The sequence below is a fragment of the Morus notabilis genome, unplaced genomic scaffold, assembly GCF_000414095.1.
Source record: "Morus notabilis unplaced genomic scaffold, ASM41409v2 Scaffold538, whole genome shotgun sequence".
Classification (NCBI taxonomy): domain Eukaryota; kingdom Viridiplantae; phylum Streptophyta; class Magnoliopsida; order Rosales; family Moraceae; genus Morus; species Morus notabilis.
The window spans coordinates 448,191-465,236 of record NW_010359796.1 but is presented as its reverse complement, the minus strand read 5'-3'; the positions used below and the strand labels follow the sequence as shown (position 1 = coordinate 465,236).

The following is a 17,046-nucleotide window of genomic DNA, read 5'->3' as shown; positions in this document are numbered from 1 at the left end:
ATATCTACTTGTTGATGATGTTGATGATGTTTTAACTAAATAATTTTGAGAAATTTCTTTGTTAGAAATTGAAATTAAAAGGAACTTTCAGGATATTCTCATGATCATAACTAAATGCACGAGATGAACCCTGCAATTAGGATCTAGGTTTTTTTTTAATTGAAAACGTCAATAATAACAAAAAGAGATGGAATTGTTTATTAATTCATTCACACACTCTGAAATCCACTATATTTTGTAGGTTCTTAGTATCTCTCTTCATGAACAAAACTTCAAAAAAATAGTACTAATAATCCCAGCTTATATAGCAAACTAGTTCTAGTGTAGCGTATTTGCTTTGTTAATTAGGTTGCTTAAGCAGATTTGGTTCTAATTCGGTTTGTTCTTTAAACTTAACCTATATTTGTGCCTACTGTGTATGCCTATTAGAAATGTTTTAGACTCAAAACTTGCATACATACTAATATATAATAAATAAATATATGATCATGTATATATAGGGAGATAGGGCGTGAGTAGATTGAAGCAAGCAAGGTTGAATTAGATTCACATCTTTATAGGAGGTAGTGCAAAGCTCCTAGAAAACACAAAAGTTTTTTTTTTTTTTTCTCTTTTAGAAAAGGGAAAGTTATTGCTGGCAAAAAAAGAAATTTGATGCACATATTTACTAAAGTTGTGTGCTTTAAGAGATGTACACTAGTAAAAATTAGAAGTTTATTATTTTCAAAAGAAAAAAAACGGAAAACCAAAAACTAACCTATGAACTGTCCACAAAAATACAAAACAAGGATTTAGAAGAGACAGAAGGAAGAACTTTTCCATGTCAGACATCAGCTTTTTTTCTTTCTTTTCTTTTCTTTTCCTTTTGTTTTTTTTTTCCTGTTCTCTATTTAACATGCAAGGCCGTAAAGAACAGAGAAAGAAGTAAATGCAAGGCAGGAAAATAATTTATATATTGCTGGTTCAGTCTGCGACTATCAAGAAATATTAAAGAAGGTCAAAAGAGAAGATATAGTAATGACACCAGCTGTAGTCTTGGCAGATTTATAACGATATAAAACAGTCAAAGAACTGTTACTAGATCTAACTATTAGTTTCAGAAAAGTTCTATTTCTATTAAAAAAAAGAACATGTTAAAAGTATAACAACTTTTTCCTTTCTTTCTTAAAATCAAAAATCAAAAGGGCAACAACTTTTTGTCATTACTATATATGCACTAATTGGTATCTCTCTTACACCCTTTTCTAGTTTATAAAATTTTGAACATGAAGAAATACCATCAAGTTAATTTAATTAAGTGGAAGCAGCAGCAGCAACAAAAAGGGAAAAGATATAAGGTGAATAGGCCACTTAATAGACTCAAAGCTGAAGTAGGAAAATTTTATCTAATTAAAGTAGAACTGGCTAAATCTGTTTAGCTTGCTCGTTTGTTAGTAATAATTATATCCATTTGAAGCAGCTTGTTTGTCAGTAATAATTTAAGTGTATTTGCTTTTTGTTTACCATAGATTTGATAGAAAATAACTGGATAAGTTATCTTAAAAAAACTGCAGTACTACGATTGGTTAACAATGAATTATATATGTTCTTCTAAACGATATGTAAATAGATATATCTACAGAAAATCATTTACTTTTAAAGTAAATAAAAGAAAAGTTGAGAGGCAGTACTTGACTAGAAATGTGTTTTATTTGCGGATCACTCTATATTTCAAATGGCTAATCCTGGGCTGATAAAATCAAAGCCAAATTAAACTTCTCAGAAATGTGTTTTATTTTTATATTTTTTTTCCCTCTAAAAAGAAATTTGTTCATAACTTAGAATGCACCGGATAAAACCAAAGGTTCGTCATGGTATAGATTAACTTTGGAAAATCATGATCGTAACAACATTTACAAGTACAATCTATATTATATAATGGAAAATAAACCATGAAACAGTCCTCACAAAGCTTAATATAGCAGTGCATATGATTGTGCATTGTGCACTTATATATATGTGTGTATATCCCATACCGATTGCAATGAAGCTGTGTTTCCGATATCAATATCCCATTATACAAATCTATAACATAACAGATATCCATGCATGCAATTAAGAAATATAACGACCGATTTTACTCTCCCAAGAAAAACCAGAAACGTCCAAAGCATTTAGTACAGAGAGAGAGAGAGAGAGAGAGAGAGAGAGTGGCTAAGCCTAACACAAGATATATATATATATATATATAGGATGATTAGGTTCTAATACTCACTTGAAACGCTTTGCTTTCTGACTCCAAAAACCCCCCCGGCGGTTCCTCCAATATCGGCCAAAGTCGAAGCAGCAAATTAGAAGCAAATTGCTTAAACGACCCTCTCAATAATGTCTATATTTGAATACAAACAAATGGCAACAGTTAGGAAAATATACTTTTTCAGGATAGAAACCCTTATATCGTTGAATACATGCATCACATCTGGCTATATTATATTTATATTATATATATCTGTATATGTGTGTATGTATATGTATATCATAATAACAAGAGAAAGACGAGCGAAAAAAGAGCTATATACGTTGGATTTGCTTGTCTTTGACTCGTTTGCGTGATGTTATGGCAGTGTTAGGTGAACTAGTTTAGGCTTTTGTATATAGCCGGTACGAAAAAGATATATTTTCCTCAGTTGCTTTTTGAATAATTTATGATCCACGATGAGTCTATACTATAGTCTTTACAAGAAGGCTCTAGCTAGTAGTGTGTGTGTGTATATATATACACACACATTATTAAAACGAGATGAAATCTCTTGAAGAAAAAGACAAAAGAAGATCGGAGAGAATCCAAACAGAGTCGAAGAAGATCTGTTTGTGTTCGTGCACTGCAACAGCTACCTTTCAATATGTACATATAGAAAGCCATAATTTTACTTTAACAATGATTTGCTTTTCTTTTGTTTGTTTGTTCTTTTTTTTTTTTTTTGGATTGAAAAACTTTAATAGAACGTGTCAATTATAAATTTAATATTTAAGTGTAAAAAATACTCTCTAATATGATACTATTATTATGGTAAATTTTTCATATATTATATTTTGTAATAAATTTATAAGACCATCTCCAATTTAAATGCTAATGCCATTAGCTTCAAAAACTATGGTATGATATGTATTTTTATTTTTATTTCAATATATAATGCTATTTAAAATGTTAAATCTATTTTTTCTTATAATCATTAAAGTTTAAAAGTTATAAAAGTAAACTTTTATTTTTAAAATAATTAGAAAATGTAAAAGTTGCAACGATTATATGAAAAAATAAACATTTCAACCAATAATAATCAAATGTCAAATTTCTCATACGTTATACTTGGTGAGAAATTTCTCATAAAGTATATAGCATATGGTAAATTTAACAACAAATAACATTGCATTGGAAAGTAATTTTTGCACTCAAATTATAAATTTACAATTAGCACATCAATTATAGTATTGCATTGGAGATACTCTAACATATGATAAATTTGACATTTGATTTCTATTGGTTGTTATGGTTTCTATTTCATTCAATCATTACAACTTTTACTTTTCAAATGTTTTAGAATTAAAAATTTACTTTTACAACTTTCAAAGCTTAATAATTATAAAAAAAATAGATTTTAACATTTCAATTAGCATTATACATTAGAGCACAAATAAAAATAACATGTGCTATCATACTTTTTAGTGTCAAATATTAGCATTAGCATTTGCATTGAAGATGATCTTGTGGTGCATTTACTTCGGAATTGTCTTAAATCCCACACTAGGACCAGTCCAATGAAACATTTTGGTATTCTCTAGTATAATAAAACATCTTACAGATACTTTATCCTTTTAATAATATTAAAAAGATACCTTCAAGTTTTAGAAAACAGTTTTTTCATACCCTAAACCTGATTTTTTGTGCCTAAAATTTCAATTGCGCCCTTACCATAATTCGAAAAAATAATTAACATTACAATCATTTACAAGGTTTTAATCACCTCTTTTCAAATTACAACACTTTTCGGAATTATAATAACATTTCGACCCATTTAATGAAAAAGTTGTGGTAAAGACACAATTGACATTACAGATAAGAATTGAATTTAGGGTGCTAAAAAAATATTTTCTACAATTTAAAGTACGGTTTTAATACTATTAAAATAATAAGGTATCTATAAGATATTTCGTTATAATAACGGGTACCAAAATAATTATTATTTTACTAGAGTAATAAAGTAATAAATATAGATTTTGTTTATAAGGGTATTATAGTGATCGTATCACTATCAGGATTGGGAATCTCCAATTTGATAAATGCATAGGATTTCTAATCTTAATTCTAATTCTAAATTTATGTGGCGCCACACAATATGATCATTTAAAATAACAAAAAAAAAAAGAAATAAATATGGCATTGACTCTCAGATAAGTAAACACTTGCATTAATTGTTTTCGTAATGCGACAATTTTTTAAATTAAAGTATATGTTTTATGTTTTCCAAACTGATGTCTATGCGTAACCAACAGTAAGCTAGTAGTTTGTGTTTTGTGTAAAATTGCAATCATCAAATAGTAATACAGCCAGCAGGCTTTTGCGGCCAGAAAATGTATATACACATATATATATATTTATATACCTTGCAGTCACATGTTACCATCAATACTGCCAATTTAGTTGTCGGATCAGAAACAAACTGTTGTATATAGAAAACTTGTACAACTAAGACCTTTTGGATCCTGCTCAAGTACTGTTCATATTAGAATGATGTTTGTTGCGCTATATATATATAGACACACACACACATATATATATATAGCTGAAAATCTTTCTCTCAGTCGTATTGTGAGGATCACTGTCACACAAGAACCAGTGTTTTCGGGTCTCCCAAACCAACTCATAATAAATACTCCAATATGTGTTTGCTTTTACAATCTTTTTACACGGTTCGTTGTTTAAGCTGTGATTCCGGAATTCTGTCCATATCTCTTGTTTCCTTTTTTGTTTTTCCAGTTCTAGCTAGAACCCCCAAGATCTGACTACATATCTTATGCAGAATATGCACAAACACGTGACAAGTTATGTGAACTAATACTGGACGTTGAGACAGAATCCGACAGTAATCTATGCATGTGAATGTGTATATATGTATAAATATGTGTGTGTATATATATATATATATATATGCACCAGATATATAACCATATGCTTCGGAAGCGCTAGGTAGTTTAAATAGGCAGACAATCCTTTCTATACTGCTGAAAACAAATTATCTTGAGCTATAGGATTACTGATTTCATCTATGGGTTTTTTGTAAGTCTGTTCTTTTCGTTTTGTAGAAGGTCATGAGAGATCCATATGCACTCCAGCTAACCCTCCAGGCTAAGGCTTAGGCTTTTTATTCTTTTGTCCCCAACAAAAATTTTTGTTACAATTTTTCTTCTAGAATTTGCCCCTCACACCCTGAAAATTTTTACTTGCAATATCTTGTAATTTTAAAAAAATAAATAATAAATAAAAGGTATCAGAGCATGTTTTAACATTTAAAGATACTCATATTTTGATTAATTCTCTTAACCTAAACAAAAAAAAAGTAATTAACTCTACTATGTGAGCTTTGATTATATATTTTAACTCAAAACTTTGATTTAATTCATGCCACTGAATAAAATTCCTGACTCGTTGCTGGACATACCAGCATCTTATCCCTACAATCCTTATTCACTGAAAAAGGCAGAACAGATTCCAGAAGAAATGCGTAAAGGGTGCAAGGCTGGATTTTTTGGACACATTATCTTGTAGAGATACATACATACATGTGTGTGTATATATATATATATATATATGTTTCGATAAACTGGCGCCAAGGACATCTTTGCACAGGAAGAAAGATTTGCAGAGACCTTATGGGATGTTTGTTTCAAGGATTCATCATTGGTTTTAAATCATGGTTCTTGATTCTCTACGGTGTTTTTCTTTCACAAAAAAATTTAAATTTCAAAAATTAAAATCATTATTGATAATTCTAAACCTATAAACCAAACATCCCATAAATTACTACTTCTACTTCTAGAAGAGTAGTAGTTCAGCTGATAGCTGAAAATTGCTTCCTTTCTTTCCAGCTAAGTAAAGCTAAGTACTTTTATCATCTCAAGAGTTTTCAGATGAAAACAACTTCTAAAGTTCCTGCTTGGATTATGACCATTCAACGAATTCTAAGTCATGTGATGGAGGACATGTGCGGTAAAGAAAAGATAATTTTGTATTATAGAGCTAAAAGTTCTGCAATATGAAAGTATTTATTTATTCGTTGAAGTTGGCCATCGGACTGATGCTTTATAGCTATAGCCAGAGAGATCAATTTTCTGTTTGTTTTGCACCAAAATGGTGTAGCAACTTCTTTCTTATTTCAAAAAATGCATAATCAATATACAACAAACATCGCACGCTAAATCTGATTAATCTGTTCCTCAGGGAAAAAAAAAAAAAAAAAAGATTAATAAGTAGATTTACTATGAACATGATCTATCGATCAGATTAAAGGAAAACCAAAACCACATCCGACGTCGGAAAGCCTATAACACGGGGAAGGGTGTACCACATTATCATAGTGAACACTCTAAGCTAGTAATGTCTTGCAGTTACAGAAGCGCCCTTGCGTCGACTAGAAGCAACAGCAGTGTTTGACCATGACGACGGCTTGAATCCCCCGGTCAGGATGTTAGATGCTGCAGCAGCACTTATTCTCCTTTTCTTGGACTCCAGCTCTATTCGTTTATTAGACGCAGACGCAGAAGATCCAGCTGGCTCTGAAAATATTGAAGCAGCATTAATCAAAGCCCGCTTGTCCTTTCTATTTTTCTCAAACTTGGAAGAGAACTTCACACGTGCAGAAGCAGCAGAATCTTCTTTAGAAGCTGGAAGAAGTCGCATGCCTAGTCCCATTTTCCTGGAGGCAGCCTCTTCTTCAGCAACTCTTTTCTTTTGACCCTGCAATGGATGAGCCAGCAAAATTTTAGCAAAGAACTGATACGAGAATGGAGAAAATTCAAAGAACTGAAATTATGTTCGGGAAACACACTCGAAGTTGGGCACGGAGAACTTTGTTAAGGGCATAATCATCTGAGTGTTGAGCATCGGAGAAATTCTGTAGCCGCACCAATACTGGCTCGGCTTCTTTCTTCTTCTTCAAATCTTGTTCTTGGTGTTCGAGACGGTAAAATGGATCTGAAAGCTTTCCTCTTTCTGAAAAATAAAGTATCCAACCATGTTGGTAACTGAATATGGAAAACGTATTGAAAGTAGCTGATGTTTATTTAACAAAGAGATACCATTACACCTCTCTTTGTTTTTCAATTTTTGCTCAGATAGAAAATGACCTCAAATCAGAACTAATTTATAATCTCCTCTAGATGCTTAAAAAACCACAGCAGGAAGTGCAAAAGTTTCTGCATCCTCAATGTCAAATTCCTCGGTCTTTCGTGTGGCACCACTGATAATGACATACTCACAACTCTTTGGATCTGTTTGAATGACAATCTCGTGTTTACAACACGCAGCCTTCATGGTAAAGCTCCATATCTGGAAGAATAAACATTACTGTTAATAGATGCATCAAAGGAAACAGAAATATGTTGCTTGTGCATGTGTCAGATTTAAACTCTAAAATATTAGCATGCAGCTTGCTAAAGTACCTTTGTAGAATAGTAATTTCCCACTTGCTTTTTTTCAGCATTAAAACGAACGCCCTTTGCAATCATAGAATTGCATCCACCACACCATATATTGAATGGCATCTCAAACCTGAAATTAAACACAAAATTAGCGATTCAAAACGGTACTCTCGGTTTTATACTTGTAAAGATCTTTAACTAACATAACCCTCTGCACTTGTCTCCATCACTCACTATCCGGCACACTTTAAAGCTAGAATTTGGATTACAGACCAATGCTACAACTGATGGTAAGATTAACATAAAGCACGATCCAAAGTACAAGGGAATCCCCATACTATACTATCAGCAACTGTAAGAAAGGGCAAAATCACGTATAAACCTTTTTAGTAGTTAGTACTATCAAAAAGGTAATGTAGAAAGAGCATGCTTTGTTACCTTATGATCAAAATACCCTGGTCTATTTTTCTTGCCCTCTCCCTCAGAGCATGTTGACCATGGAATTTGTTCAGAGAACCCTGAAAAGAGACGCAACGTAAGAATCTGAAAAACTGATCAATCATACAGTATTCCAACAAAACTATAAAGGAAAACTAGGATACAAACATACCTGATTCGGGGTCCATTCTGGGGGATAGTAAAAGTTGTCTGCCCTTGCAGCTGCAAGTGAGGACTGTAGAAATCCAAAAAAACAAGTTTAGCAGATTGAATGCAATGACTATAAATTTAGGAGAAAAACTAGGAACTTAGGAGACAACATCTCCCCCAAAGAGGGAGATACTACGACCCAAGTAATACCTAATGTTGATATCAAATTCAAACATGACAATCACACATGAATTAATACAAGAATATTAGTATTAAAAAAATTCTCTCTTTCCAAAAAAAAATAATAAATAAATAAATAGAACATCTCTCAAAAATTACCATGAAAAAGTCTTTTACAAGCACTCAATCAAATGAGAACCCTTGTGCATATATCATAAAACCATATCTGACATGTATAGAGTGCTAAGCAAGTGTTGGACAAACCATCAAATGTTTGATATGACACGGCTTACATGTTCCCATCCTTAAAAGAAATTTTACTCTTTCTATTCATAAAACTTTCCCAACTTTTAGCGCATCAGAGTAGGATTTGTTGAGGCAACTCCTCATTAGTCATTACCATCTCAAAATTCTACGGTCAAGGTATGATGGTCCATTTTTCAGTTTAGAAACTTAAAATGCATCTTAAAGCGTGTGCTAGTAAATTTCTTGGAAAAGTTTGTATCTTCACATCGTAATTAAAAGGTACTATACTTTCCAAATAGATGAATTTTGTAATTCTTCCTCCATAATCTTGGGAAACATATCGTAAGATACATAACATTGTATGACAACTAACAAAGGACTGAAGAAGTATAAAACCAGCTTATGATCTGCAATAAAGAAATCTGAGCTTTCTGATAATAACCTTCCTATACAAGGATAGCGTCCTTTTTAGTTATGCATGAATGTGGCAAATGGCAAATAAATAATTGGGTGCAACGTCAAAATTGACAAGAGAGAATGTAGGACCCACTAGCAAGACAGGAAACCAAATTTAACTTCAACTATAATAATTAACATCAATAAGAAAATCACTTCAACGTCATAACGATATTACATAACAAAGTACATATCCCTGTAATCATAATTCACCTAAAAATCTTAAAAGCAACGCAATCTAAACTCTTTGTAACAGAAAAATCTGTATGCCCTATTTAATATTGCAAATGCCAACCCAAAAAGAATCCATTACATTCCAGACGAACTTCGATTACTGAAGAAAACCTAAACTGAATCAATAGGACCCAAATCCCTAACAGTTATTATTACAATTATCATACAGTCACTTCTTAATTGTTCAAACATACTGGAACTTGGAACAACTGAAGATGCAGAAAATCGAATATAGCAAACAGGAATTCAGCTACCAGGGGGGAGAAAAAGAAGAATTTCAAGCCTAGCTAAATAAAAAGGACAGAAATTTTACACCATTATTTAGGAAATAAATTCCAGAAGTACAAGTCTAATTGATGCAAAAACCCTAAATTTCATAATCATGTACCGTAATTGGGGAAAATACAAAGAAAGCAAAGAGAAGAAACCCTAATTGGTGAATTAAGGAAGAGACGAGAGAGATCGGAATGTTACATACCATTTTCGAGGATCGGGATTGAGACGATTAGGTTTCGGAAGAATCGGATTTCGGTCGAAATTTCTGAAAACAAAGATTAATTTTGTTTGTTCGTTGTCAATCTCGGCGAGAAAGGTCTCTCCTTTTTACGCGTAGAGTGAAAAGAATTCTCTCTCGTTGTTATTGTAAACTGGAAAACGAGAGACGGTGCCGTTTCGTTTCTGGTATCTTCTGGGCTATTCTTCTGAGCCCATTAATACTAACCCAACCCAATTCTTTTAAGTCGATTTTACGAATCTACCCTCTTTATGTCTTGCAAATTGAAATGGACAGCACATTCTTCAACAATAGTTTGATACTTTTTCAATTTGCTACTTAAAAAAAAAAAAAATCTCATTTAGGTGTTCTGTTATTGAAAACGTAAAGATATATATCATATAATTATCCTAAACCAATTTTCTGGAACATGAGATGATAATTCTTCCTTTTAGTAAAAAAAAAATAATAATAAACTCTTAACCCAAAACCAAAACAATTTCAAATCTATCTCTCATGACCAAAAATAATAATAATAATAATAAAAATAATCTTCAAAATGGCAATTTTATGTTTTAAAAAAGGGTTTTGGGGGTACTTGGGGTGATTTTTGTTAGAACAACATGATAATTACATAAGAATTCAAAACCTAAGGTACCAACTACCAAATTGAAAAATTATATATTAAATACAGGGTAACAGAATGATATATTCCCTCATATTCACAAATATTATATGTATATCCTTATTTACTCTAATTAAATTTAATTAAATGAAACTTGAATGCTTTTTCATTATCTATTGTCAAATACATTTGGGCAAGCTGTTGTGTACTGTATTTATTTTTTCTTAGTTTAGGTTTTGTCTCTTTAGGTTTTCTTAGTAAGGTTTTTAATGAGTCAATTTTAAGAATAATCTTGATAAATACTTCTTAAAATGAATGGGTCAGAATTTTTACCTTTTACTATTTATTCATAACCTTTTTAGTCAAATAATTACACTAACAAAATGGTATTTATTAAGAGTAAGGGGTAAAGGTCCAGACTCATGTACTCTCAAGGGTAAATTCTCCAGGTGCATTTAGAATTGGTTTCAAAATGATTTTATTTTCAATAAAAAATAAAAATGAGATTGTTTTGAGAATCATTTTGGTACCGATTATGAATTTGCGTTTGGTTAGTTTTTTAAGAAATTGTTGAGTATAATAAAAAAAGTGAAATCGTGTTTATTAATTAATATATTATAATATTGTTGATAACTACTAAAAAATGAAAATAGAAAAGTGAAAACAACGTTCAACTGTTTTCTAATTCCTTCACAAAAACAATTCTCACTCTTTTCGTTTTCAAAATATTTGCTAAACAAACGTCGTTTCGTTTTCATTTTCATTTTTTGCTTCTTGAAATACTTGAAACCCGTTTTCAAAAATGGTTCCAAATACGCACTCCATTTTTTCCAATTCTTCTTCTCTAAACGTAATTCCGATGAAGAATGTACGCTTTTTCTCTCACTAGAATTTTTTTTACCACATGTTTTTTTTTCTATATAAGATTTTAACAAGGCGCGTTTTCTGTACGGTGGACACCTAAAAGGTATTATTGTGAATAAATTAATGTAGATGTCACCCCTTGGTATTCAATAACGTGTATGGATATTAAATGTAAATTATTTAGCATCCACATTATGAGACTTATAACTTTCATTAATATTTATAATATTTATAATTTATGTCCTCTCATCTCACCTATTTTTATGGCTCTTGATGTATTTTTCATCATTTACAACTGAATGAAAGATTGAAACCTGTTATTGTCTCTCATATTTCTATTGTTCTCTTTAATTTCTTAGAAATTTTAGATTTTTCTATTATTTTACGTCGGTTTTGACGATTTTTTTAACACCCTTGATCATAATTGTTATAACAAATTTTTTATAAGTTCAGGTTAGTATTCCACATCGACAATGTCAAAATTCAAAGCTCAAATTAGATCTTGCTCAAGTCAGCTATGGAGTAATAAATAACTTGATAATAGTCAATTTTCTAGCTCAATTCCGTAGCTCGCAGCCAAACTTTAAAGCTTAATGCTATGTTTGGTATGATGGAAAAGAGGAAGGAAAGAAGTGGGCGGAGGAATGACTGTGTGAAAAATGATAAAGTGAGTTGTTTGGGAGGAAAGAAGTGATGAGGAAAAGGAAAATAGGGTGGATAAAAGTTGTTGTCGGATTCACCAATTTTTATCTTTCCAACATTGAGTGGAAAACTTTAATCCATCCATTGAGCCTAAAATAACTTTTGTACCCCTATTGTAAAGCTAAATTAATATTAAATAATTAGTAAAATAGTCTTAGCCTACTGAATATTTTCTTTTCTTCCATCATACCAAACAAACATAAAGGAAATTCAACTTCTTTTCTTTTCTTCACATTTTCTTTCTTATATGTGTTTTCTTTCCATTCTCTTTTATTTCACTCTTACCAAATGGAGTGTGAAGGAGGAAGAAAGCTCACAAATAGCTGAGCCAGGATCACAAATATGCGACTTATAAATGTGTGAGCTCGCAACCTAGTGAACTCATGGAATAGCTAGCCTATAGTTCAACCTAAACTCCTGCAAAGTAAGTGAGATCATTCCCCGCTCGCATTCCCTTTTTTTTTCCAAGTCCAGGTTTCCCTCTTGATTCCAACACTTGTTGAGTGGAGTCTGCTAGATCAAAACCACGACGTCTGATAGAATGTGGACTGAAGAGAAGAGCTATGTTCGAGAAAGAACCATGAGGTCAAAGGGGTGAACACGGGTGATGTGTGGTTACACCCAAAATGAGTGGTTTCTTAGGGAGAATGATTTATAAATATGAGGGGAGTAAGCTGAAAGAAGGGTCTAAAATTCTAATATCTTGAATCCTTACTGTTAGAGAAATTTGAGTGTAGAGGGTGAAAAGAATACATAAACAAGAGAGGATTTGAGGCGTATAGGAATACTTTTTTTTAAGGTTTTATTTGCCCTCCCTTCTCAAAGTTTGTTAATGAGTTTTAATGGCAAATTACCCCCAAGATACAACAAACCCTTGAACATAATATCTAGCAATAATATTGAGTTCCAGAGCATAAAATGAAGTCTGTAAATTTTCTGGAGAATTAATAAAGACAGAGGTGTCATTTCATGAATGAATGCATCCTCCTTAAACATTACAACCATTCACATAAAGGTACATTTTCAATGTAAAGGTATCTTTTCATGGATTAATACACTTATTACAATAGTTATATATATTACTAATTGGTGTTCAGATATGTATGAAAACATATCACCAATGGATGTAATGGTTCGAAACGTTTTAGATCACATAAACTCATGAAAACATTATTTTCAGCATAATTTCCGCTGCAGTGGATGTTTTCCCGCTGCAGCCGCAAAAAAACCCGAGACATGCAAACATTTCGACTGCAGCCAAAATATTTCAGCTGCAACCAAAATGTTTCGGCTACAGCCGGTTTGGCCGAATCAAAGCAGTTTTTTCTGCCACAACTTTTGAAGTCCCTTTAACACGAGTTTTCATGTTTTAATACTCAAACAACTTGTGATCTTGATCAAGATATATTACAATCTCTCTAACAATCCCCCACTAGATTGTAATATTTCTCCAGAATTAACAACGATAAACACACACATACATGAAAGTATCTTTCAATTTTAACCTCCAATTAGTGACTATACTTCAAAGTATTCACAAGACAACAGTGTGCTTTGTATTAAACTTTGTCTCTTGAGCAAATACTGAAAATATATCACATATGTGTTATCCCAAACTTAAAATCTGTTCCAATCGTTTAGCACTATTTCGGCCTTGTGCTCTATCTTGGATTCATGAACATTTACAAGACTAAACCACAGTCTTGTTAGGAACGACACCATTCCTTATGTTCACTTAGGTGAAGTTTCAAATTATTTCTCTAGCTACTATGAGACTCGAACTCCATTAAAAGTATAAACTCAACCTCAATCACGTAGCTATTTTGTACCGACATCTTGGAAGGAACTAATGAAATTTTGGCGCTAACCCGGTCACATAACAATGACTTGTTCTTACCCATTTAACTATGGAATAGCGGTACAACTACTACATAGTTGGGTTACCATCATTGGTAACTCTTTCAAATAAAGGTTTCAGTCTCATTCCACTAGATGTTTCTTTGACTAAGTCTCTTGAAAGACCTTTCATCAAAAGATCCGCTAGGTTTTTGTTTGTCCTAATATAAATAATATTGATAACACCATCGGTTATTAAATGTTTCACATATTCATGTCTCAAGCTAATATGTCTAGATTTTCCATTATAAACTTTGTTATAAGCTCTAGACAAAGTAGCTTCACTATCGCAGTACAAAGAAATAGATGGCATCAGTTGTGGCCACAAATCAATATCAAATAATAGATTTCTCAGTCATTCTGCTTCTTTGCCCGCAGCGGCAAGTGCTATAAACTCACTCTCCATCGTAGAATGAGTTATGCACGTTTGTTTCTTAGAAGCCCAAGACACGGCTCCTCCCGCAATTGTGAAAATCCAACCAAATGTGGATTTGTTATCACTTGCACTTGTTCTCCAACTTGCATCTGAGAACCCTTCAAGTACCACTGGATAGTCATTATATGACAAACCCAAATTTATGGTTCTTTTAAGATAACCAAGTACTCTACCAATTGCATTCCAATGTTCAACACCCGGGTTACTCGTGAATGTAGACATTTTGCATACTGCAAATGCTATGTCTGGTCCTGTACAATGCATGACATACATTACGCTACCAATAGCACTAGCATATTCAAGCTGTGCCACCGCTCGACCTGCATTCTCTAGTAATTTAATACTAGAATCATATGGGGTATTCGCTTCTTTAAACTTCAAATGATTGAATTTAAAAAGCACCTTCTCAATATAATGAGATTGACACAACGAGTAACCCCCACTATGCTTCCTCACTTTTACGCCTAAGATAGTATATATCTCACCAAGATCTTTCATCTTAAATTGTGAAGTTAGATATTTCTTAGTATCATTTACCCCTTGCATGTTTGTTCCAAAGATAATCAAGTCATCAACATATAAACATATAATCACACTAAAATTATTTGTAAATTTAGAGTATATGCATTTATCTGCCTTATTATGCTTAAAACCATGAGATAAAATGACATTATCAAATTTTTCAAGCCATTATTTTGGTGCTTACTTTAAACCATAAAGTGACTTGACTAACTTGTAAACCTTCTTTTCATTTTCAAGTAATATAAACCCTTCGGGTTGTTCCATATAGATTTCCTCATCAAGATCACCATTTAGAAAAGCCGTCTTAACATCCATTTGATGCACATGCAAATTGTATATTGATGCAATTGCAAATAGCACTCTTATGGATGTCAATCTAGCTACCGGAGCATATGTATCGAAATAGACTATACCATGTTTTTGTTTAACGCCCTTGGCTACCAATCTAGCCTTGAATGTTTGTATAGACCCATCGGTATTGTACTTTCTTCTAAACACCCATTTGTTGCTTATTGGTTTTGATCCCGGAGGAAGATCTACCAAGATCCAAGTTTGATTCGACATAATCGAATCCATTTCATCATTCACGGCCTCTCTCCAAAAGGAGGCATCCCTTGAAGACATAGCTTCACTAAATGTTTTTGGATCTTTTTCTACATTAAGCAACAATGGTATTTTATTAAGTACACCATTTCTATCTCCTTCAACCAAAAAGGTTAAAGCTTGAGATGAAATAAAATCTGGTGCTAAGTCATTTTCTTTTCTTTCACGTTGACTTCTTCTCGGTTCGAAAGATGTCATAGACTCTTTTCTTTTATTAGTGGAGGTACCGAGAATGTCAACACATGGTTGATTAACATTAGGTTCTGATTCAGTGGAAGAATCAAGGCTAAACTTGTTCTCAATAAATTCAACATCTCTTGATTCTATAATGACATTAGAATCTAGATTCAATAATCTATAAGCCTTAGAATTTTCAGCATATTCTATGAAAACACTTTTAATTCCTCTAGCACCTAACTTTAATGATTTAGGGTCAATCACTCTATAAAAGGCTAGACAACCCCACACCCTTAAATACATCAAGTTTGGTTTTCTTCCTTTCCATACTTCATATGGAGATACATGTGTTTTCATAGATGTAATTCTATTGTGAACATGGCATGCAGTAAGTAAAGCTTCCCCCCATAAATTATTAGGTAATTTAGCATTAAGAAACATAGAGTTAATCATATCGATAAAAATGTTATTCTTTCTTTCAGCCAATCCATTTTGTTGAGGAGTAAAAGAGGCTGACCTTTGGTGAATAATACCATGCTCTTCACAGAAAGTATCAAATTCATTTGAGAAATATTTACCACCTCTATCACTTCGAACCATTTTGATCTTCTTATGTTTTTGGTTCTCAACTTCAGCCTTATAAATTTTAAATTTATCAAAGGCTTCATCTTTTATTCTAAGTAAATACACATATGTGTATCTAGAACAATCATCAATGAAAGTGATAAAGTATCTCTTTCCTCCTCTTGTCAAAAGTCCATTCTACTCACAAATATCGGTATGATTCATATCCAATATTTGTGTATTTCATTCGGCTCTAGGAAAGGGTTTCTTAGTCATCTTTGCTTGTATGCAAATTTCACAGTTATCATTTTTAACATCTTTGCAATTAATTAAACCATGTTTAGACATATATTTCAAAGATTTAAAATTTAAGTGTGCTAAACGTGCATGCGAAACATCAAAAGAATCAACAATATAAAGAGAATTCACATCATCTTTATTATTAATGCTAAGTTTGTACATACCATCACAGGAATATCCCTTTTCCACAAAGACCCCATTCTTAGATACAATACAATTATTGCCCTCAAGTACAAACTTAAGCCCATTCTTACACATTAGACTATCGGATACAAGATTTTTCCTAAAGTTAGGATCATGAAGAACATTGTTCAAAGTAAGCTTCTTTCCGGAAGTAAAGTTGATCTCCACCACTCCTCTCCCGGCAACCTTCGCTGCATCATTATTCCCCATGAGAACCGTTTGTCCTTCCTTTTCCACTTTGTATGATGAGAATAAATTCTTGTCATTACAAATGTGAATTGTGGCACCGGAATCAAGCCACCA

The 17,046-nt window shown here is 32.3% G+C and overlaps 1 protein-coding gene across 1 annotated transcript; it reads right to left on the bottom strand.

Moving 5' to 3' along the window:
• Positions 1-6,362: 6,362 nt before the first annotated feature.
• On the bottom strand, positions 6,363-10,013 carry LOC112091013 (coiled-coil domain-containing protein 130-like). Its single transcript, XM_024163658.1, has 8 exons — positions 9,857-10,013; positions 8,285-8,347; positions 8,113-8,192; positions 7,696-7,804; positions 7,427-7,582; positions 7,341-7,344; positions 7,083-7,246; positions 6,363-6,991 (listed from the first exon to the last, which is right to left on the bottom strand). The coding sequence occupies exons 1-8, from the start codon at positions 9,857-9,859 to the stop codon at positions 6,626-6,628; spliced, it is 945 nt and encodes a 314-aa protein (XP_024019426.1). The 5' UTR covers positions 9,860-10,013; the 3' UTR covers positions 6,363-6,625.
• Between the last annotated feature and the right edge of the window lie 7,033 nt (positions 10,014-17,046).